Source organism: Puma concolor, chromosome B1, assembly GCF_028749965.1.
Source record: "Puma concolor isolate L17-30 chromosome B1, mPumCon1.1.hap2, whole genome shotgun sequence".
NCBI classification, from domain to species: domain Eukaryota; kingdom Metazoa; phylum Chordata; class Mammalia; order Carnivora; family Felidae; genus Puma; species Puma concolor.
Genome location: NC_141670.1, coordinates 25,369,954 through 25,395,084, shown reverse-complemented (window position 1 = coordinate 25,395,084; position 25,131 = coordinate 25,369,954). Strand labels below are relative to the sequence as shown.

The 25,131-nt window shown below is 37.8% G+C and overlaps 1 protein-coding gene across 8 annotated transcripts in view; it reads right to left on the bottom strand.

The window, feature by feature from the left end:
- DLC1 (DLC1 Rho GTPase activating protein) overlaps window positions 1–25,131 on the bottom strand; it is a 566,624-nt gene that overhangs the window by 285,324 nt on the left and 256,169 nt on the right. For all 8 annotated transcript variants that reach the window (XM_086703318.1, XM_086703319.1, XM_086703316.1 and 5 more), the window contains one exon: window positions 20,417–20,557. In XM_086703318.1, the coding sequence (XP_086559444.1) occupies window positions 20,417–20,557 (141 nt within the window). The remainder of the gene's footprint in view (window positions 1–20,416; window positions 20,558–25,131) is intronic.

The following is a 25,131-nucleotide window of genomic DNA, read 5'->3' as shown; positions in this document are numbered from 1 at the left end:
TTGAATTCTACTTAGTTAACATATAGTGTAATGTTGGTTCCTAAAGAACACATCTATGGTATGAGCTGAGGTATAATACTGGCTATCATTGGTAGAAGGCTTACTATGTATTGAGCACTCCACTAAGAGATTTACTTCCACAATTTATGGAATCTTCTTGGATACCCTTTAATAGGAGCCAGTTAAATTATTTAATCAAAATGAAAATATTTTAGAACTATTTATTAAAAAACACAAAGAAGACATATAAGTATACATTCATAAGTGTGTCTAGCTTTATCAAATATTAAAATCAATTTTATAAATCTTTATTGCTTTGTTTTATGAAAACTTTACTATCATTTCCAGGCTTGGATTGCTTTAACAAAATCTAACCTAAATCTAATCAATTTCCAAAAGAATTTGATAAAATAGAAAAAAAGAGGGGCACCTGGGTGGCTTGGTCAGTTAAGCATCTGACTTCAGTTCAGGTCACGATGTCACTGTTTCTGGGTTCGAGCCCTGTGTCAGGCTCTGTGCTGACAGCTCAGAGCCTGGAGCCTGCTTCAGATTCTGTGTCTCCCTCTCTCTCTGCCCCCCCCCCCCCCGACTCATGCTCTCTCTGTCTCAAAAATAAATAAACATTTAAAAAATTAAAAAAAAAGAAAAGAGAAAAAGCATTAATGAAGGACAAATAATATGTACCTTAAGGTGATATTTTCTGGAGTATATGTGAAAATGATATAAATGGAAGTGTATCTTCTTTTAACTTGTGATTTTTAACATTTAAAGATTTACCTATTTAAATGTTTCAGTGGAACAGAACTGCCATACTAATGGTTGCATAGTTTGTTATGGACTAAGATCCTCCACAGTGAGCACTCTGAATCCAAGCTTCTACTTAACCTCTGAACCAGGAGGACAAAGGGCAGGCTGACACAATCTCAAATTCTTTCCATCCACTATCTTAGTTGGAAATTTTAACAGCTATTTTTCTTTTCTTTCTTTTTTTTTTTGCTATGTGATGAGAATTTTAAAAATGATTATACACTTCACAGCTTGCCTACCATTCTAATTCAGAGAAGAGCACAAAGTACATGTAACTATAGTGTAATGTATTAAATTTGGGTTTGAAAACACAGGAATATCTATCTATCAATCATCTACACACACACACTATATATATGTATATATGTATATATATGTATACACATATACGTATACACACACACACACACACACACACACACACACACACTGTGTCAGCTCCAAAATCAGCAGGAAATATTGATATCTAAGATACTTATAAGAAGGACTTGTAGATTTTCTAATTTTTACCAGCATGAAGCCTGAAAAAGTTTAAATTGTACTCTACTTCTTCTCCAAGAAAGCATCCAAAAGAAAAGCCATTCCTATGTTGTCTTAGTTGGGTCTTCCAGAAAGAATGGTTTGACTGTAAGGAACTGATCCCATGAAATCTTAAGCATTCATTCTGTGCAGAGGCTCATATTTTCTCCTACAGAGAATCCGGAGAGCAATTTCACATGATTCCATAAGCACCACTCAACAATGCATGTGATCATTTACCTGTTTCCTTTTAACAATGGGAAAAACAGTGGAATGCTAGGAGTGAAACAAGCTAATGGCATGCTTCCCTCCTTGCTCTGAGCTTTAAGATGGCGCTTCACTGAACAGTCTTCTGTGTGCCCTGGTGCTGAGGGAACATGGTCAACCCCAGATCATGCTCTGCTCTGGAGCACAACACCTCTTTCCCTTCCCCTTGTCCACACCAACCTTTTTAATCAGGCAAATTTTGAACATCGTTAAGGCAGTATAGTCAGAATAGTGTCGAGTAACTCAAGTCAGTGGGTCTCACTGGGTCAAGATTCTTTCCCTATTAAATGTTGATTACTGTGCTGATTTCAGGGCTGTTTGGTGGGGGTTCTTTGTGTCAGCAAACTATTAATAGGATGAGGGGGAAAGATTTGGTGGAAACCATCAGTGACAAAAAGAAGTAGCTCATGAGTCTTTTAGATGCTTCACAATCTTGCACTGTGATTTACTAGTTTTTGGTTTTGGTAGATTAAAATGTTTTTGACGAGCTATTTAAGGACTTTGTAGTCCAGTGAGGATTTCTAGGACTTGGCTAAAGGAATCCACTAAATTTCATGCTTTTAAGTTCAAGGATGGCATCTTCTGTTTGAACTTTTAGTCCCTACCATAGAGACTGGCATATGGTAAGAACTTCAGTTTTTTTCAATGAATCAATAAAAAGGGATAGAAACTAGAGTGTGTAAGTAGGGTATACAGACAAGGAGTGGTATATATTTGCGTGTATCAAATCTATATCCTTTATTTTTTTAATTTTCTAAAGTATATAAATTATATATCTCTTAATAAATTATATATCTTTAATAAATAATTGCATATCCTTTAACAAATAATTCTAAAAGAATTTACAAATATAAACAATTCTATGATAAGGAGAGAGGTGTCAGACACAAGAATCCTCTTTGTTGAAAAGGGAGAATTTATTAAGTGTTTTTATAAAACAATAATCAAAATATTCTTTCAAGATGACTTACTTAGAAATTTAAAGGTTTGCAAAAATGAATATCGCAAATATCTGTCAAAATTAATTATTATTAGCCATAGATTCTTACAGAAATAGGACAATGTCAAATATTCCGTAGAGACACTTTGCCTTATCTGTGCTTCCATATGCATTTACCGTGCAATGTACATTTTGATAGAGTTGTAAGTCCTGAAACACCTTCTGTGAATTTAACTTCCTAAAATTCCTGAAAATTATTTAAAGCCCTTTGGTTTTGGAACATTAGGGGCACAAATCTTAAATAGGTGCCTCCTAATGATGAAAGATGCATTTATATAAACCTAAATTGCCTCATATTTTAGATCTTTTGTGTGTGTGAAGTAATATACAATTTCACCAGAAGATGGCAGCATTCTGAAAGAAAAAAAGAAACAAAAGCAAACATAAAAACAATATCGATACTGTAACTACCTTGCTTTTTATTCTTGAAAGTTTTAGTGATGACAGTCTTTTAACTGGTGTTAATCTTTTTTTCTTGTATATTTTCCTTTTCAAGGTGTAAGATGTCCTTATTCCAAGAAAAAAATCTTAGTAGTTTTAAGTGTCTACCTGTATGTACTATTTTCTCACTAAAGATAAGAAAGTCCTTTGAAAGACTGAACAAGCATCTAAAGGCTACAGAATTTTAAGTTAGTGGCACATTAATTTTCTCATGGAGTAAAAAATATCTAAAAATAATATATGTAATAATCAAACTTATGACTCAAGAAGAGATCAAATGTGTTAGAATTTTTCTCCAAAATATCTTTGTGGGCTGGAGAAGCATTCTTGTGCACTGTGAAATACATTATATAGAAACACAATTTTAAAAATATGGGGGCACCTGGGTGGCTCAGTCAGTTAAGCATCCGACTTCAGCTCAGGTCATGATCTCGCGGATTCGTGGGTTCCAAGCCCTGCATCAGGCTCTGTGCTGACAGCTCAGAGCCTGGAGCCTGCTTTGGATTCTGTGTCTCCCTCTCTCTCTGCCCCTCCCCCATTCATGCCCTGTCTCTCTCTCTCTTTCAAAAATAAACATTAAAAAAAAAACAAACATGAAAAGATTCTCCATGGAGAAAATATATGTAATATATATAATACAATATAGAATCTAATGTATATGATATTTTATATATTCTATATAATTTTATTTATTTAGAAACCTTTCAAAACAATGTGCTCTTATGTTAAATCTATTTTAAATTCAGACATCTGATTACATATTTATTTTTTTGTTTATACCAATACTGAAAAAGCTCTTTATCACCTGCAAGAGTAATAGAGCTACCCTACCCTCGTGTGCCAACTTACTGACAACTTTAATTGTACTGAACTGAAAAGAGGCACAGGGAACATGTAGTCATGTCCTTGTAATGCCCTTTCAATTTATACAGCAAATGGATAATCTACTATAACAATATTCTTTAAACCAATTCATGAGTAACAATGCCTCTGTGTAACTTAGAAATATGCTAGGAATAATTAGGAAAAAATAAACATATGATGTTAACAGTAATAAAAGTATTGAAATGATTTGAGTTTTGTACCTCCTGCTTTTAAGTGGCATTATATAGTTTTTCCCATATATACAGTAAATACTTCCTGGCTTGATGATAATATTTTAACGAAAATTTTCAGGAATTTTCTAAGAAAAAAATTACGTTTAGTATTCTATTGTTGTGAAAAATTTAAGAAAAATAGTCCTTCAGCCTGAGTATAAATATAAGCAGGTATCCTTGGTGCCTATTCCTGCTGCCCATGTAACAACTAAATGAGAATGTATCATCTTTGTTCCCCTGGAGTCAGCCTGACCTAATTCCCTCCACTCAGGCCTATCTGACAGAATACAGTCTTAGTGAATGACCAAAAAACACCACCTTAACTTTGAATCTGTGATTTTACCTTGCTCAAAGCATTCTTATCTCTCAGAGGGTCCCAGAGAGCTAATGTGGTCCTGGCACTCATCGTCACATCTCAGGACACAGATCCCCTGTGATCAACGTTAAAACTGAGGTTTGGACCTAAACCCTAAGGTGACAGATTTGATATCAAAGTGAGTTGTGATAGAGACGAAAACGTAGAGGTTGCAAAAAGTATTTTGAGGAGACGTATGAGAGAACACTTAATTATCCCCCACCCCCACCCTCGAAGGATATAATAGGATTGGGAATCAGAAAATTTTGGAAGAAGTGACTTTCGGGAGAGATTTTAGTGTGCTAGGAGTTTCCCCCTACATCCTGCCCTACAAAGAAGTGTTAGTAAGTAGGGTGTTTGCTCTCATTTCAAGGCTGGTTAAAGGGACTTCAAACGGACCTTCTGGACATGGAGAGGCTGATATGTGTCGCTGTAGCATGGGGGACAGGAACCTGATCTGGACTGAGTGGCCTGCCTGTTTGGTGATGAATCAAAGGAGATGTGGCTGTATTCGTAGCAGGTGGATTCCTAGCTCTTTCAGGAAAAGGCATGTTAGTGTTTCTTATAGATCAGACATGTGTGGCGTAATTTAAGGACCTGTTCAAAGGACTGACCAGAGGGGTAAACAAGCCCCAGCTAGGAGAAGTTAAAAGTGTCTGCATTCTGGGGCGTCTGGGGGGCTCAGTCGGTTGAGTGTCCGACTTTCGCTCAGGTCACGAGCACGTGGTTTGTGAGTCCGAGCCCCCCGTCGGGCTCTGTGCTGAAGGGTCAGAGCCTGGAGCCTGTTTTGGATTCTATGTCTCCCTCTCTCTCTGCTCCTCCCCCGCTCATGCTCTCTCTCTCTCTTTCACTCTCTCTCAAAAATGAATAAACATTAAAAAAAAAAGTGTCTGTATTCCTAGGGGCTGCAGAAAAAATAAGTGACCAGTGAAAACAGAGGTGTAAAGAGTCCACTAAAGGAATTAGAGATGTGGTAGCTAAACTCCAACGTGGCTCCCAATGATTTCTGCTTCCTGTTAAACATGCCCTAGAAAGCCCCCTCCCACACTGATGGGTATTTTATGACCAAAAAGAATACAACCGAAATCATGGTGTATGGCTTTCAAAGCTAGCTCATAAAAAGCACTGCAACTCCTGCCTCGGTTTCCCAGAATTCTCACCCTGGGGGATACCAGCGGCTGTGATGGGAGGATACTAAGGCTGTCTTGTGAAGAGACCCACGTGGGGAAAGACCAATTGGCCAACTGTGTGAGTAAGCCCCTGTGGAGGCGGACCTTCCACTCCTACGTGGCTGCAACCTCAGGAGAGACCCTGTACTGGAACCGCAAGATTGGGCCACTCCTGAATTTCTGGTACATGGAAACCATGACATGATGATTACTATTGTTTTGAGCCATACATTAGGGTTGATTTGTAAAAAAAAAAAAAAAAAAAAAAAAAAAAAGCCTAAAGGAAACCAAAGATACTGCTAACACCAGCTGGATGGCCTTTGAGGAAGCTTTCAGGGAGAGCTTAAAGAAAAGGGAGGAAAGTATTACTAGGAAAAAAGGATCCTTCTTTAGCAACAGCATAGTTAGCAGTACAGTTGTATGTGGCACTGTGGAAAGCAAAAAAATATATATGTAAGGTATTTTGGGATCTAGCAAAGGAGATTTCCAGACTGGGTTAAAGGTATTGCCTGACTTCTTATTACTTACACTAAAATGCAAAAGGAAAGACAGAAGCTTCTTCCCAGCCTCCTCAGACAATAAATACGAAAATTAAGAAAATGTTTCCAGGGGCGCCTGGGCGTCTCAGTCAATTAAGCGTCCCACGTGGGCTCAGGTCATGATCTCATGGTTTGTGAGTTCAAGTCCCACCTCAGGTTCTGTGCTGACAGCTCAGAGCCTGGAGTCCTCTTCAGATTCTGTGTCTCCTTCTCTCCATGCCCCCCACCCGCCCCACACTTGCACACACACACTCTCTCTCAAAAATGAATACACATTAAAAAAATTTAAAAGAGGAAAATGTTTCTAGGTAAGATCAAATCTAGGTCGCAGCCAAAACAATAACTAAAGATGAAATCCTTTACCAAGTCCTCAAAAATATTTAAGATAATGCCTGAGAAAACTGTCCACACAGGGGCACCTGGGTGGCTTGGCAGATTGAAAGTCCAACTTCAGCTCAGGTCATGATGTCACTGCTCATTGAGTTCAAGCCCCACATCGGGCTCTGTGCTGACAGCTCACAGCTCAGAGCCTGGAGTCTACTTCAGATTCTGTCTCCGTCTCTCCGAGCCCCACCCCTGCTCGCACTCCCTCTTTCTTTCAAATATAAATAAACATTAACAAAAATTAAAAAAAAAAAAGCAACTGTCCACACAAAAAGCTCACTAAGGATGTTTAGGGTGTACATCAAAGATCCTTTATATTAAAGGATTTCTAAGAATCATCAGGGCACTGCCTCTAAGATGACTCAGCAGGGGTCTGAGGCAGAGAAAGACTTATCTTAAAGACATTTGCAAGTTGGCTCCATCTAATGGAGTAAGCTCTAATAAGACACACAGGAGATGCCGGGAGTGCCTGGGTGGTTCAGCTGGTTATGCAACCTACTCTTGATTTCAGCTCTGGTCATGATCTCACGGTTTGGTTTGTGAGATCGAGCCCTGCATCAGGCTCTGATGCAGTCAGTGTGGAGCCTGCTTGGGATTCTCTCTCTCTCCCTCTCACTCTCTGCCCCTCCCTTGCTCATGCACTCTCTCTCAAAATAAATAAATACATAAACTTAAAAAAAAAAGACACACAGGAGATGCACAAAATTTCAAAGAGATTATATTAGCAGAAACACCTTTATCTTAGATCAAAAGATTCAGAAATAGTGCAAAACCAATGGAGGACTTGGGAACCCCCAAACTCTATAGGCAGAAACCAAGATGAGAAAACTACTCAGCCGCAAACAGTGGTCATTTCATAAGAAAAAGGAAGCGTGACTTAAAGGGCGGAACCAAGATCTCAAAGGGATGAACCCGGAACCACGGAGAGTTAACTCCCAGGTAGTAGTAGGAATGATTTCTAGTCAAAACCATTCAAATATCTGCCATGCTGTTTTTCAGAATTTCTGCAGGTCCTGACTCCTGTGTGCATCCCATTTTCTCCCTTTTTGTATGGGAGAATTTATAGGGGTTATGCTGTATCTATCATAGCACTGATCACTGGGTATGTTCACAGGTCTTCAGATGAAGAGGAACTATGCCCAAAGGCCTTACTCGAGGAACTATATCTTGGGAGTCTTATCTGAATTTGGATTTCATTAATATAACAAGATCTTGAAGATGGCAAAGATGCTGTCATGAGAGGAGTCTTCTGAAGGCCTTTGGAGGAGGTGAATGTCTTTGCATGTATGAAAGACATGGCTCACATTTGCTGATCAGCCTTCAAGATGGCCTTCAATAATTCTCACCTTTGTAAACATTTCCCGTGTGGTCTCTTTCCATATTCAACCAGGGCTGTCTGTATGACCAATAGAACATGGCCGGCATGCTAGGCTGACTTCTAATTTCTTGGGCTCTCGCTGGGGGAAGCCAGGTGCCATGTACGAGGACACTCAAGCAGCCCTCCTGAGAGATCCACATAGAAGAGAACAAATCTTCCAGCACTAATCTCTGTCACACAAGTGAGCCAATTTACAAGTGATTCTTGCAGCCTCTGTAAAGCTGACAGAGGACTGTATCCCAGTAGACATTTGACTGCAGCCTCATGAGATACTTTAAGCTAGAACCACATACCAGAGTTTCTTTTATATTCTGAACTTATTAGAAACCACGAGAAATAATAACTATTTTAAGACACAAAGTTTAAATATGCTTTGTTACATAGCAACAGATAACTGATACAGCAGGTAACAGTTTCTGGAACATCTCATCCAGTGAGATCTTTTCTATTCTACTTTCCATCTCACTTCTCATTACACAGCTTCTAGCCAGTGATGAATGGGGTGAGCTAGGAAGGAAAAGGAAGTTGAGCCCCACTCCCAACCTCCCCTGGCTGCAGGCAGACCAAACTAAGAAAGAGGGAGTAAGTCTTAGAGGGAAAGGGAGATTAAAATGCTGATTATTATACATATTGAAACTTCTCATTTCTGATTCATGACTGCTACCTTTTGGAATTTAAAGCGATTGTATTATTTAAGAGTGTTTAGTAAGACTCATGGGAGTCCCTGAGTTTTTGTCTAATCAAGCAGGAAGAAAAGTCGCTTGTTTGTTGTGTCAGGGGTCGGGTGTCGGGTGTCGGGTGTTTGTTGTGGAAGATGTAATAAAAAATTAGCTTGTTTGTGATTTCATTCTATCAGGTAGTGCATGTTTAGCGAAGATCACATTCCTGGAAAAACAGTAAAACAATACCAAAAAAAAAAAAAAATAAAAGGATAATATAACTTCCCTCAATAAAACTTCCTCTGCTAGCCTTGGTTTTTCCTTCTTTTCGTTATTACCAAAAACATCCTGGAGGTATGCACGCTTAAAATAGGTGTGTGTGTGTGTGTATATATATATATATATATATTTAACATTTATTTATTTTTGAGACAGAGAGAGAGACAGAGCATGAACGGGGGAGGGTCAGAGAGAGGGAAACACAGAATCTGAAACAGACTCCAGGCTCTGAGCTGTCAGCACAGAGCCCGACGCGGGGCTCGAACTCAAGGACCACGAGATCATGACCTGAGCCAAAGTCGGCCGCTTAACCGACTGAGCCACCCAGGCGCCCCAAAATAGGTATATTTTATTGTATGTAAAATATACCTTAAAATAAGGTTGGCTTAAAAACCTTCCTTTTTCTCCTCTTTTCTACCTTTGCTTCTCTACTCCCTTAGTTAGTGACCCTACCGTTGTCTTACTTCTTCAAGATGTAAATCTTGGATCCACTTTTAATTTTTTCCTTTTGCTAATCCTTTGCAAAACGTCAATTTTCAAACCCTATGAGTTCTACCTTCAGTGGTATATCTGAGTCTGCATCTTTCCTGTTCCTTATGGTTGTTCCCTTTGGGTCTTAATAACTATAATTTGGTTCTTGTTATATCTTTTCACAAGCATGTGCTTGGGTACCCGTGCTTGCATCAGAGAATGCACCCTATGAAGGTGAAGGTCATGGCCTGTGAGGAGGAGACTGCGAGGCTACATCTCCCTCCTCAGGGCCAAGTACATCAGTTCCTTTGCTGCTGTCAGTGTGGGAAATACCCTTTGGGAAAGGGCCTTGGCAGCAAGGAGCTGCCTCACTCAGAGTTACGTCATTTTCTAGGGGCAGCCTAAGACTGATAATCGGCTGGTGCAAGGATACAGAGGTCTAACCCCTTCCTCAATTTGGGACAATGCTGAAGAAATACCCAGCTCCAGAGACCTCCACAGAATCAGCTGAGGCCATAGCTGCTACTGCTTGAACCAATTCTGCCTACTGACCAGTTTGGCCTTCCTCACCTCCATACATGTCTGTCTCCCAGAAGCACTCACCAATGCAGCTTCTCCAGGCAATTCTTGGTCCCAGAGTCTGAGTCCAGAGATTCCAATCATGTCGTCTCCCCCCAACCTTTTCTTTCCTTAAACTCTACCCCAGTGCCTAGCAGAGTAGCTTACACATAGCCGTCACAAGTTATTATAGCTTCTTGGAAAAAAAAAAAAAAAAAAGGATTTCATAACATTAATAGTATATTACAGTTCACCTGCATTATAAATTAGAAATACTTTTTAAGTAAAATGTAGAATAATATTATGAAGATACGAATATGCCAGTTATTACATATGGCTAAGAACATTGTTCTTTACGTTTTTATTAAAGTAAGGTGTATAAATGTCTGATAAATATAAGAGAAGTTCAATATTACTAGTAATAAAAAAATTCTCTTTAACAAATATGCAACTACTTTTTGGTCTATGAAACTACATAAGACAATATTAGAAATACAGATAAAAAATATATAGAACTGCCCATTGCAGTGTTATGTATAGTAAACATACAAATAGAACAAAAAACTACAAATGACTTACACGTAGGGAAATGATTGTACAATTTTGATACAACAAAATTCCAAATGTAAAATTAAGTACTTAGCTGATATTTGCTTAGGAAATATATCTAAATGGAAATTCTACTAGTTCTGAGTTCTAAACGTTCACTTATTAAAAATAATCTAAATTCTGACTTTATTCCCCAATAGAAACAAAGCAAACAAACAAAAAGGCAAACCTATCTACCTACAACCCAATGTTCTAAAGTACTGCATTTGTTTCACATTTACAAGCTTAATGATCTAGGCGAGCAGAACCCCAGAACCAGGCTAAGTCAAGTTGCTCTGATCCAGACTCTGCTCTCTCTCACGCTTTCTTATTTCTTATCTCCCAGAGTTCAGGACTCAGTGGTGACGAAGCTTTAGGAATGAATACCTTGCCCTAGCAGCATGGAAGTTCCGGGGGCGGCTTTACCATGATGATCTTGGAAACGAAGCAGATATATATCAGAAGCTCCCTAGACACGCAAAAAAAAATCTTCAACATCTTTTTGCTCCTATAGTTTGTTTAGTCTAGGGTTTGAACAAAATTTATCCTATGGATTGACCAAAGAAGATAGCATTCATAAGGCCAATATATAAAAGAGATAGAAGTAAGTAAGTCTTGCTGGGGCAGGTGGAGGAAGGCAGTTCTGGAGGTTCCCAGAGCACAATCTGAACAGCACTGATTTTATTCAGTTACTTTTGACTGTTTGGATGATTCTCAGTATTTCACACTATGGCTAATTTGATAAATGCTTATGTGGTGAGTTACTATAGTATTTACATACACAGATAGGGCCTTCGAAATGAATCAATAAAACAACAAAATAAAATAAATTTACTGTGAACAGAAAATAAGAGTCATTTTCATGAACATCAACTGATTTTACTTTGAAGTTTACAAATCCAGAATTCATCTGGATTATATGAAGTCATTACAGTGGAAAGAAAAGAGGATCACTAAAAATGACAGTGGCGATAATAACGTAAAGAATATGAACTGATTAAAAACAGAAATTAACACAAAAGATGTTCAGTAAATACCCAGAATAGTCAGGAATATTGATATTTCCCAAGTGATGGTGTTTGGGGACGTAATAAATAGAAAGCAAATAATTCCTTTACTTTCCTATTTTTGTTATATGACTCCAAATGTTTAGATGTGTGATATTCAGAATACTCAAATACATGGCTGATGGTTTTATTTTTTCATTTAGAAATTGGTTGTGTGGCGGACAGCTCACAACTATAGTTCAGGAGGCCCTCTCTGTAAGCTCTGTGTAGCTGCTAGTGAGTATTCACACGGACTCCTCAGTTCAGCATTTCGACCGACTTCAGCTGTCTCGAACCAGTTGAGGCCACCAGACGCCAGGGGCAAAATTAATTATCCGTCAAAGAATCAAAGGGGAAAAGTTAAAAAGCAAGGAATATATTTAATATGTAATTAAAGCTTTGGGACAACTAGGTCTGAAACGAAGAAAGTGAGGACTCCGCGAAAATAGCTTACTGGTTACTATTACTGCTTAGTGCTATGAATTATATTCCTGGTTGCTGTGATGTGGCATGCTGTCGGCTTGCCATTTTACATCGCCCAGAAATAACTGGAAGTTGTTATTTCTCTTGGATGAAAATATGAGCTGGATTCGAGAAGTAACATCAGCACATGGAAAAACTAAATTTTTCTCATTGTAATGATGATAACATACAAAAGTACCATTCATATGACTAAACCTTAGGTTGCGGAGACGATGGCTTATTTTGCCCTTAAGGAATCTACTAAATTTTCACTGTCCCATGATCCCATATGATCCATTTCTACATCTCTCCCTTTTTTTTTTTTTTTTTTTTTTTGGCTTTAGGAATTCTGTTCCAACTAATTAGATTATTATAAACTAAACACAAATAAGACAGAAATAGTTTTGCCAAATCAAAAAATTCTTCCAATACCATGCACTCAGTGTTTAGTATTAAGAATCAGTGTATCTGGGTACGAATTATGCTTATTTTTGACAAAATGAAGCTCCTAGATTCAAAGGGAAAAGGCTGATGTGAGGAGGTCATTGTAGAGATCAAATAACCCACCCCAAATGAGACTGTCATGAATTAATGTGTGAATGCATTGGAAACAGATGTCAGTATCTTCAAACACTAGAAATGAGAGAATTTTGAATTTATTTTAAATATAAAAGCAAATGACTATAAAAATGTTTCTATTTTTCAAAGCCCAAGGTTAATGAATTGCATATTTATCTATTATTTCAAAATCCAGAATATGTGAATGGATTCCTTTATGCTTTACAATCATAGAATTCTTAGAAATATTTCATTATAATCATCACAGAATGATGTCCTTTTTAAATACATTTTTTCCCAATCCTCTGGTGGCTCAGTTTTTCTTTAAAAAAGCTATAAATTGTGCCTTATTTTTCTTTCTCATAAACAATGAGAATCTTAGTGAACAAAGACAAATATTTCTTTAAAAATCCACATACTTTAATGTTATTGCTTTTCTATGTCAAAGTAAAATTGCCACACTCAAAAGCATTATAATCAAAGGCATTTTTCTAAGACCATTACTTCTTGCATTTACTAATGGTAAGCTGTACTAATTTAATTTTTTTGATGTTTCAGAAGAGGCTGACAAAACCTTCTTTAAAAATTACATGTCATTTTTTCCTTTACTATGTTATTTCTTATCATATGTGACATTATGAAATACTATTTAAATTGTAATTAATTTTATGTATTACCTTGTATGTTTTCCCAAGACTTCAATAAAAAGGAGTATTTGTAGCTCATCTTTGTAAAAATGACAATGTTTTACCCCTCGATTTTGTTTAAAAATTTTTTTTAATGTTTACTTACTTTTGATAAATAAATTAAGAGAAGCAGGCTCCAGGCTCTGAGCTGTCAGCACAGAGTCCAATGCGGGGCTTGAACTCACAAACCACGAGATCATGACCTGAGCTGAAATCTGAGGCTCAACCGACTGAGCCATCCAGGAGCCCCTATCCCTCTATTTTATTTTAAACAGTGGACAGCATTTGGGGAAATTACCAGCTGTGTTAAAAACAATCATCTGATAACCATTTAAACAAAAATATAGTATATGATATAAAAATGTAGTATATAATACCTTGGTAAGACAAAACACAGATAATACTAAAATTATGTGTATGAATTGGGTTTTAAAATATATTTTAAAATAATGTGATTTGGACTCCAGAATCTATATACTTGTTTTCAATTTTAATGCCTGCCATTTAATATATCACAAGCATATAATGAGGTTAGCTTAATGATAGTATGCCTAAGATAGGTGATTGCATTTAGATATAAAATCTAGTTTACAATGAAAGTATTATGGGGAGCCCCTGATGGTTTTTCTTTTCTTTCTTGGATCATGTGTAATTTTACTGAAATTCTGTATAATCGAGACAAACGCCAACAGTGTTTTATAGTTCCTTAGCAGAATTGTTTTTCACATATCCATGAAGCATAGCCTAATTTACTGCAAAAAGGATACTGTGGAATTCTCCACTAGGAAATAAACCTGAAAAAAATAATTCCCGTCAATGTGTCTGAAGTGTATTATTTGTAACAAAGGTGGTCTATGCTCATCAGATCGTTTCACTGGATAACTGACTGAATCTTCAAAAGTCAGTCTTTTGAGAATCTCACACCAATATTGAGTCTTCCCACATTTAAAGGCTGAGCTTTATATATATATTTTTTTATTTTTAAGCAGCCTTACGTGGAAGTCCTCCTTTTAAAGATGCAACAATTAAGTTGATTATTGGTTGTCAAAGTGTCCATTAACCTCTGTCTTCTATCTTATGAGCTTTTCTCTTTTGAAACCCTTCCTCAAACCTTTTCAAACCTTAAATGTCCAATCCCAGATAAAGATACTACCACATCTCATACCTGGTAACAATGAATAAGTCTGCCTTTGTGGTTTCTGTGTTTATCCTGAGAAATTGTCTTATATAAAAAAAAAATTATAAAAACTTATACTGAATAATTTTATGACTATATAAAAATTTAATACTTACTAATTTGAACCACATAATTGAGAATTATTCAACACGGTTTCTTGGAAAATAACACTAGGGAATGTATGTCTGTATATACACATATACACAAATATATGTATATATATTCTGATATGAATAGGTACAAACATATGTATATATAATCTGATATACTGTACATATACATATAAACACACATAAAATCCATGATAGATGGATGATTTAGAAAATGATGTTAGCACAATATGACCTATGCCATGCTCTGATGAACCAGCCCCTATTCTTTATTGCACAAGCAAACTGTTCTTGTGCACTCCGATAATTCAAACATCAGCGACAATTTGTCTCCGACATAAGAATCTCTCAAACCAATTTATGTTGGTTCTGAAGCCAGGTGGTTGGCAGGCGAATCTCTGAATAAATCAGTCTTAGGGGGAGCACGAAGTATCTGGCTGCCATCCTGGCCACATCCCTTCCTACCGGGAGACCAGAGGCAGCTCAGATTAGCCATTATCCATATCAGTCTCCTCTTCTATGACGTCTAGGAAATAATGGCATCTAGCTCAAAGGCTGTTGTAAGGATTCATGAACTACGCCTTACTAATCCATAATATATCTGCCACACAGTGTGTACTTCATACATGTTTGTCCTTACATTTGATATTATTATTACACGTGCAAACATGCTTTTCTCCATCATCATTACCCGGATAAAACTTATGGCTCTTTCTTAAAGTTCATATTCTTTTTGTCTCTGCTTTTAACAGGTACAGGTATAGATTCACAGAAATACAATGAGTGACAATTTGTGGTTTTCGTACATACAGTGGCCAAAATATAAATTGATAGTTTCAAGAAAAATGTAGACTGAATAATATCTCATGGGGTGATAAAAGGGAAAAAAGATACTGTTTTTTTAATGACCTGAACTTGAATAACATTCATTTAAAATAATGTAATGTTGGGGCACCTCGGTGTCTCAACAGGTTAAGGGTCTGATTTTGGCTCAGGTCATGATCTCACGGTTCGTGGGTTCGAGCCCCATATCAAGCTCTGTGCTGACAGCTCAGAGACTGGAGCCTGTTTCAGATTCTGTGTCTCCTTCTCTCCCTGCTCCTCCCCTACTCATGCTCTGTCTCTCTCTCCCAAAAATAAATAAACATCAAAAAAGTTTTAGAAAAAAGAAATAAAATATAATGTTAAAATTCTTACACAGTGCCATCACCCTCCTTTTCTCTGCACCTCAAAACATTTATGCTTTTTTAAAAAAGTTAATTTATTTTGAGAGAGAAAGGTAGGGAGGGGCAGAGAGACAGAGAGAACCCCAAGCAGGCTCTGCCCTGTCAGTGCAGAGTCTGACACGGGGCTCGAACTCACAAACTGCAAGTCTATGACCTGAGCAGACATCGAGAGTTGGCTGCTTAACCGATAGGGCCACCCAGGTGCCCCAAAACATTTATATTTTTAAGGGATGACAATGCTGTTGGCAAGTGAATGCCAGACCAGAATAGTACTACTTGCCTTCTATCATGCAGAGGGTCAAAAAATAATTGTATGAAAATGTCCCACTAAACTGACTATAGCATAAACAGTTGTGTTGGGGTCGTACTGAGACAGTGTTCTCTTCAACAACAGAGTAGAGTGACCACACAATTTTTGGAACTGTCAGTAAAAGCGGCTGGACTATCAGGTTGATTGCAGTATTGGAGTCTTTTTAAGTCATTGAGAAATGATCATGACTGTAGTCAGGGTCCACTTCTGAGCTCTATTTGCGTCACGTCATGGCAGCCGGTAGGCAAGATTTATTCTGAACTGCTCTGCAGAGGAGCTGGCATTGTCCGGCTGGGCGTGCTTCTGCCTGCCTAAAGCTCCCATCCTCCCATGAGCTGATGTTTCCCCTCATCTGTCTCATTGCTATTTTGGTAGTAATAATGAAAAGATGAGGGGTGTATTCAATCCGTAGAATTAGACCCACTGTTGCCACCTTGAGCTAAAATAAGATGGATTTGTCTTTTTTACCCTGTAGCCATTACAATAATGAAGGTTAATAATTTCTGTTTTTGATGTCTTTAATAAAAGGGTTATTTTCCAGTGTGTAATACATTCTGATATGAATGCCAATATGTTCCCAAATTCCTTTAGATACTTTAGGACATACTCAAAGCTGCTCTGTCTAGCTGTGGTTCCAACATGCCCAAATGATTGAGGGTTTCATCACTGTTATTAGAATTCTATCACAGAGCAACTAAAGAAGTTTTTGGGAGACAGAGGGAAGGGGAGTTTAGACTAAATTGAAAACATATCCTTGCACTGCTCTGAATGATGCTCTTGATTATTCTGTAGAATACTAGACTCTCCCTGTTCCTCCAGTTACTTATTCTACAAATGAAATGCACTGTTTTTTGTTTTGTTTTTTGTTTTTTTTTTTGGTTATCTAGGGCTCAGTTTATCTCTTAATGATTAATAATAATTTAGTGAAGACTTACACTTATAAGTATGTTTAGGAAAAAAACAAAACCCCTGAGGTTTTAGTGCTGAGCTTTAAAATCTTTCATGTTACAACCACATATTAATGAATATAAGAACAACTCAACCGATTACCATAGCTGGAAGGACGCCAGTATATCCTTCTATAGTGAGTCAGAGACTTTGTTTAAAACAATATGACTAATCATGGGTTGTTTGTGAAAGTGTCTCTCAAGAAAGGCATTATGACACTGTTTCAAAGGAACAAAACAAAGATTTGGGAGAGAAACTGGTGATTTTTTGGACACAAAACACTAGACCTCTTTTATCTAATGTGTTTTTTTTGGTACTGGGTATCCTACCTTTCAACTTTTTCATTTTTGTGTAAAATACATCCCTGAAATGTACCTTAATGCTCATTTTTTTGGCATGATATATACATAGTATTCATGAAATAGCTGAAGATTACTCCTTGGTCCTGTTCTAATAATACATATAAAAGAAGAAATCTTATTGAAAAAATAGGCACTTGGAAACCCAGAGAGGTCCTACGTACAAAAGGAAAGCCAAATATTTGTGGTAGTTAGTCACCATCATAAATAGATTTCACAGCAGCAAATCAAATGTAATATTAAATAATTATGAAATAAAAGTAAACATTTTGTAAAAATATGACACGATGGAGTAGAAGGTTAGTTCATGATGGGTAGATGTTATAAGTAGGTGTTCTTAGAATTTAATGTTTCTACTTAATATTAACATTGAAACTTCAATTCCCTGTGAAAAGAATGACTATGTAGGATACTGGAGTTTTCTCTCTTTTCACAAAATAGCCAGACTGCCGTTACACATTATCTATTTCCCAAGCTCCAAACTGAAGGGAAAAGAACCTATTTACTCTCTCATAAAATAGGTAAAATTCTGTATTCCAGCCAAGAAACAAACTAAAAACAGACAGGTGATCCACAGCCAAAGAATTATTTTCAAACTGTAGTAAGAAGGAACTGTACTCAAAATAGTCAACACCAATAATAACACAAAATAAAATATACACACACATTAAAATGACACCCCCCCCGCAAAAAAAATGAACCTTCCTACGCCCCCCAAAAAGCCTGCTTCTCAAGCTATTTTCATTATTGGCCATTTTCAGTAAGAAATTTCCTAAAAGTCAGCTGTCTGTGACAGTGGAGTGTTTATTTCTGGGTCCTTCTCATGGCCTGCTGGAGAATTTTACTAAATTATAGTTCAGTAGCTGGACAGAGTTCCATGTACAGTTGTCTAACTGCCTGTGGTATTGGTCGAGATTGGGTCAGTAGTTTTTGGTCGTCTTGTATGTTTGGAGCCTGAGTTCACTGTCTCGTGGTTCTCAGTGCTTATGGACTAATGAGCTGTGGCATCACTGTGAAGCTGTGATCACGCACCCAGGTAACAAGTCACACCTGAACATCTGGGGAGACAGTCACGTACTATTTTATCCAAACTTGACAACTTTTCAGTACACATTTAATCTGGAGTGCACAAAAACGTCTGTTTCTGTTCCATAACTGACTTTAGCATTTCTTAATTTTGCCTGTGGAGTGAACAGTTCGGTCAAGTGATGTGGCAAAACATGAAACATTTGAAAACAGACCCATCTCAAAGTATTCTAAAGAATCAAGGTCCTGATAAAACCGATGGCTTCATGTTTCTCATTCTAAAACCTTACAATAGTTGGTTACCAGAAAAATACATAAACATATCTCAGTGGAAATATATTGAGCACATTTACAAACACGAGGGTATTGAAGAAAAACTAGGGAACTTCACACAAAGTTGTATAAGTTGTTAAAAATGACAAGGTGATCACACACTAAAATATGTATGTTTCAAGGGAGAAATAGCAGACGCCAATGGTAATTTTTCTGAAGTAAATGATGAACACAGAATAAATATCAGAGAGAAAAGAACAGCTCTTTAGGATATCAGCAGGTGCTTTCAAAAGCGAATTTAAGAATAAATACCTTTAAAAAGGGAATTCACCTTCCTTTTTTACTTCTGACGTGTCAGCCACATACCTGTACCAATATTCAAAAAGCCAATGCTCCACCGGTTCCTACACCGTTGAGTTAAAACTGTTGAGAGGCTTTTATCTTTGTACTCAGTAAGAATATGGTGAAATGAGATCATTTGGTTTCATACTTTAATTTTGCATCTTAACCTTCATTACATACTGTGAAACAGAAGAACACCATTTCACTGCAGTCTGCCTGTTGACACATATTATTTCTGACCCTGTTTTTTCACCGTACCCTAAAATAGCATTATGTGGTAGGTCATTGGTTCCTGCCATTTCCAATATGTACAGCACTACCATATGCATTTCACTCTTTATGTACCTACTCCCCTGGGCTAGATTGTGAGCTTTTTAAAGACAGAAAGTATGTCTTATCGCTCTCCCAGTCTTTAATCTATCATAGTGCATGGCACGTAGTAGGTATTCTATAAATATTCCCTTAAAAATGTTCTATATATCCCTGCAATTCAACATATCTACCATGTTTTAAATTCAGAGTATTCTCTTCTGAGTCCTATTTCAGACTTGCCTTTTATTTTAAAATCAGGCAAACAGGCACTCCAAACTTGTTTCCCTGTGTTAAGCTAACATCGGCATTTAAAAAAATAATATGCCACTATGATTTTCACTAAACTAGGGAAGGTTATTTTGGAGCTGCTGGGACTTTAGATATTTGAAGTAGTAATTACTTCCTCCACAAATGTTACCTTTTACAGTCAAATACTGCTTTCCCGTAGCAGTTCAACTTTTTACTTAACGGAAAATGTCTTTTATTTACAATTCACCATACCATACTATTATACATAGTAATTCTCTTATTTGTTTTGGTAGCACTGTAAAGTTGATGAGGCATTATCATAATAATGATAGTAGCTTACATTTATTCAGTAATTATTTTGTGCCAAGTGTTTAAGTCCTTTACATGAGCTTGAGCTATGTCAATTAATACCCACGTAAAATTTATGATTTGTGTGATTTTATATATCTCTATCTCTCTATCTATGTATCTAGTCTTAGGTAATTTTCCGACTAGTAAGCAGTGTGGTCAGGATAATAATTCAGGGAGAACGAACTCCAGATTTTTCATTGTTCGTTCTTTAGAGATCTGATTATCCAGCAACAAAATTTGGTACCATATATTGCGTAATTCTAGAACCATGACCCGTTTTAGTGAGGTACTTGTGTTACCATTATAAAGCAAGCAACATATGTGAGACTGTATTTAATTAAATGCTATCAAGTTACTGCAACCAAGACTCTAAGAGTATTTTTTTCCATATTGAATGGATAAGATATCAACTCTTACCTTATGATCATCAGCATTTCAATTAAAACTGACTGCTATCACTTACAACTTACCGTAGACTTGGGTTTGGTTCCAAAACTGGCCACTGGGGTGGAAGATGGTGGGTCACTGGATTCGGTGTTAGAAGACAAATTTGTTGGCGCCTGATTCATTGAAATGGCGTCCGCTCCACTTTCAGATCCTGACTCCAGATCCTATCAGAAAAACGTATTGATATGAAAGGCATGTACATGCTCTCTGCATGCCTTTTTCCCTGCACACGCATCTTTCCACCTTCTCCTTTTCCCAACACACACTGAAGATGCTAAAGAGTTGCTGACAATATGGTGCGTGGGTGGCTCAGTCAGTTAAGTGTCCGACTCTGGCTCAGGTCATGATGTCACGGTTTGTGAGTTCGAGCCCCGCATCGGGCTCTGTGCTGACAGCTCGGAGCCTGGAGCCTGCTTCAGATTCTGTGCTTCCCTCTCTTTCTCTGTCCCTCCCCTGCTCTCACTCTGTCTCGGTCTCAATCAAAAATAAATAACATTAAAAGAAATTTTAGAAAAAGTTAGTGACTACTGACACTGACATGTCACCCATAACCATGCACTATTTCGTAATAACAACTGTACTCTTCGGAGGGTCTGATTTTAGACATAAAATACTGGTAATTCTTTGGTAATTAAACAGCTCATTGAAAACTGGAATGGGCGGTAGTGGGAGCTAGCTGGGGCACTGCAGTTAAGTTAGGAGGTAGAAGCCCATAGATATCCCTTCCTCACTATATGATCATGAGTAACTCACGTCGCATCCCTTATGCGACAGGGTCACTGTGAGCGTCAAATGAAAACACAGTTCTCATTTCTCCTCACCTCACCCTCTTCTACACGCCCATCAGACCTCCATGGTGACACCTACCACAATGGCTTGAAATCATTTAGCTCAAGTGTCTATCTACCTAATAAACTATGAGCTATATGAGGGGTAGGAATTAGGTTTTGACGTGTGTGATTCAATTCTCTCACTCGGAAATGGATGTTAATAGAGTTCTGGTTCAAGATGGTGACATAGGAGGACTCTGATCTCACCTCCTCCATGGAACACACCAAATTCGACCTATTAATAGAACAGTTCCTCGTGAAGAAGAACTGCAGATTGACTGAACAGCTACTGAACAACCAAAGGCAGAGAGAATGGCAAGAGAACAGCAAGAGAGATGGATGGTAACCAAGGGAACCCCACCGCAACACTGCAATCTGCAGTGGGGAGGGATGGCACTGAGGAACCGGGAACAGATCCCTCCGTCTTTGGGCACAGAAACAAAAAACATTGTTTAAAAGAGCAACTGGCACAGAAAAGAGACTTCACCAGAAGTCTGCCAAGCTGCAGAGGAATTATGAGAAACCTTTCCAGGTCAGAGGGACTGGAGAATGGCCTGGTTTATATGCCCACCCCACCTTAAAAGCCTAGACAGGAGCAGGGTCCAGACACCGTAACAGGCAGGCCCAGTCATCTCAGGGAGCTTGTAACTTCAGCAAGCTCAGGGTCCACAAGCCCATGCTAGCCCTAGTCATGTAGACACAGAAAAGAGAAGTCAAAGTTTAAAAGGGCTGAGGCGCTGCGGGAATGCTATCTCTCCTTCAACCTTAAAAGCCCAGGCCATAGCAGGATTTGCCTGCTGTGAAGAGGTTTGGAAACCATAAATGGAGGGTCCTGATGCCTCAGAAGGCAGGTCTTGATGCCATAACTGATGAATCCAGTCATCACAGGGAGTTTGCCACCTCAGTGAGCCCAGGGTCCACAAGCCCACAAGCCCAGTTACCCTGTAGTGTTGGGGCACAGAAAATAGGCCATGGTTTTGTAGGGGTTTTGTTATTTAATTTTTTTTAACTGTTTATTTGCTTTTGAGAGACAGAGAGAGACAGAGCACAAATGGGTGAGGGGCAGAGAGGGACACAGACCTGAAGCAGGCTCCAGGCTCTGAGCTGTCAGCACAGAGCCCGATGCGGGACTTGAACTCATGAACCTTGAGATCATGACCTGAGCTGAAGTCAGACGCTTAACTGACTAAGCCACCCAGGTGCCCTATTTCTTTAGTTTTAAAATGTTTATTTATTTTCAAGAGAGAGAGAGAGAGAGAGAGAGAGAGAGAGAGAGAGCGAGCGCGAGCAAGTGGGGGAGGGGCAGAGAGAGAGGGAGACACAGAATCCCAAGCAGGCTCTAGTCTCTGAACTGTCAGCACAGAACCTGACGAGGGACTTGAACTCACAAAACCATGAGATCATCACCTGAGCTGAAGTCAGATGCTTAATGAACTGAGCCACCTAGGTATCCCTAAATTTTTACTTTTTAATTAAATGTATATATGGTTTTTTTGTTGATGTTGTTTGTTTTTTTACTTTTTAAAATGTGTCTTGTTGGGCACCTAGGTGGCTCAGTCAGTTAAGCGTCTGACTTCAGCTCAGGTCATGATCTCACAGTTTGCAGGCACTGACAGTTCAGAGCCTGGAGCCTGCTGCTGATTCTGTGTCCCCCTCTCTCTCTGCCCCTTCCCGGCTCATGCTCTGTCTCTCTCTCAAAAATAAGTAAACACTAAAAAAATTGTCTTGTCTTGTTTTAATTTTTTTCTTTTTGATTTTTTTCCTTTTTTTTCTTTTTTCTTTTCTTTTTTCCTTCTCTGTTCTATTTTCTTACTTTCTTTCATTATTATTTTTCTTATTCTTTCTGTAAAGGCCATGATTTAAAAAAAAATTACTACCATATACAGTCATAGCTCCAGCCAGCCAGCAAAAGTCACTAAGCCCATGGTCTGCATAGGAGACACCATACACAAGACAACTCCCTGAACTTGAGAAGTAGCTGTTTCATCTAATCCATAGAAACAAACACAGGAAGTCAAGCAAATGAGGAGCTAGAGGAATATGCTCCACAAGAAAGAACAAGAAAAACCCTCAAAAAATAACTAAATGAAACAGAGATAAGCAACATGCCTGATAAAGTATTTAAAGTAATGATCATAAAGATGCCCACTGGACTAGAAAAAAAAAAAAAAAAAAAAGAATGGAAGAGCTCAGTAAGACCTTCAAAAAAGAGAAAGAAAATATTAAAAGGTGAAGAAATAGAAGAAAAGAAAAGGTGAAGAATACAATAACTGAAATAAAAAAAAAACATACTAAAGGGAATCAACAGTACATGAGAGGATGCAGACAAATGTATCAGTGATCTAGAAGAAAGGATAATGGAAAGCAAACAAGCTTTGATGAAGGAACAGCAAAAAGAGAAAAAAATGTTTTAAACAATGAGGATAGATTAAGAGATCTTGGACAACACCAAGTGAACAAAGATTCTCATTATAGGGATCCCTGAAGAAGAGAGAGAGAAAGGTGCAGAAAACTTTTCTGAAGAAATAATAACTGAATACTTCCTTAAACTTGGAGGGAAACAGACATCTAAGTCCAAGAAGCACAGAGAGTTCCAAACAAGATGAACCCAAGGAGTTCCACGCTATGGCACATAGTAATAAAATATCAAAGGTTAAAGATAAAGAGAGTATCTTTTTTAAAAATTTTTTTTTTCAACGTTTTTATTTATTTTTGGGACAGAGAGAGACAGAGCATGAACGGGGGAGGGGCAGAGAGAGAGGGAGACACAGAATCGGAAACAGGCTCCAGGCTCCGAGCCATCAGCCCAGAGCCTGACGCGGGGCTCGAACTCACGGACCGCGAGATCGTGACCTGGCTGAAGTCGGACGCCTAACCGACTGTGCCACCCAGGCGCCCCAAAGAGAGTATCTTAAAACTATCCAGAGACAAACAGAAAGTTACCCACAAGGAAAAACCTGTAAGGCTATCAACTAATTTTTCAGCAGAAACTTTGTAAGTCAGAAGGGAGTGACATACATGATATTTCAAAGTGTTTAAGCAGAAAAAAAAGCCCTATGAAAAAGAATATTCTATTTGACAAGGTTATCATTCAGATCTTAAGGAGAGATAAAGGGTTTTCCAGACAAACAAAAGACAAAGGAATTTAACACTGCTATACCAGCCTTACAAGAAATGTTAAAGGGACTTCTTTAAGTGGAAAAGAAGTGGCTATAATTAGACATAAGGAAAATATGAATAAAAAATAATAAATAAAATATGGCAACATATATGTAAAATGTCGAAAAGGGAGTAAAAAGGAATGATAAAGGAAAAAAGAAAAAGCAAGATTTTCCTTCCTTCCTTCCTTGTGTTTGAACTTACATGACCATCAAATGAATATGAACTGCTATCAACTCAGAATGTTATATATGAACCTCATGGAAACCACAGACCCAAAACCTATGATAGATAAACAAAAAATAAAGAAAGCCAAACAAAACACTATAGATATTCATCAATCACAAAGAAAGCAAGAAAATAAGGAACAAAAAAGAACTACAAAAATGACCAACAGGCATTGCCAAATTGCCAAAAAAATGGCAATAGGCATATACCTATCAATAATTACCTTAAATGAAAATGGCCTAAATACTTTAATCAAAAGATACAGAATGACAGAATTGATAAAACAATAACAAAACCAAGACCCATCTATATGCTGTCTACAAGAAATTTACCTCACCTAAAGACATATATATATAGTATGAAAGCAAAAGGGATGGAAAAACATTCACTATGCAAATGGAAGTGGAAAAAAAAGGCAGGTAGCAATACTTGTATCAGACAAAATAGACTTTGAGCGACTGTAACAGGATAAAGGAGGACATTATATAATGATAAATGGATCAGTTCAACAAGAAGATATA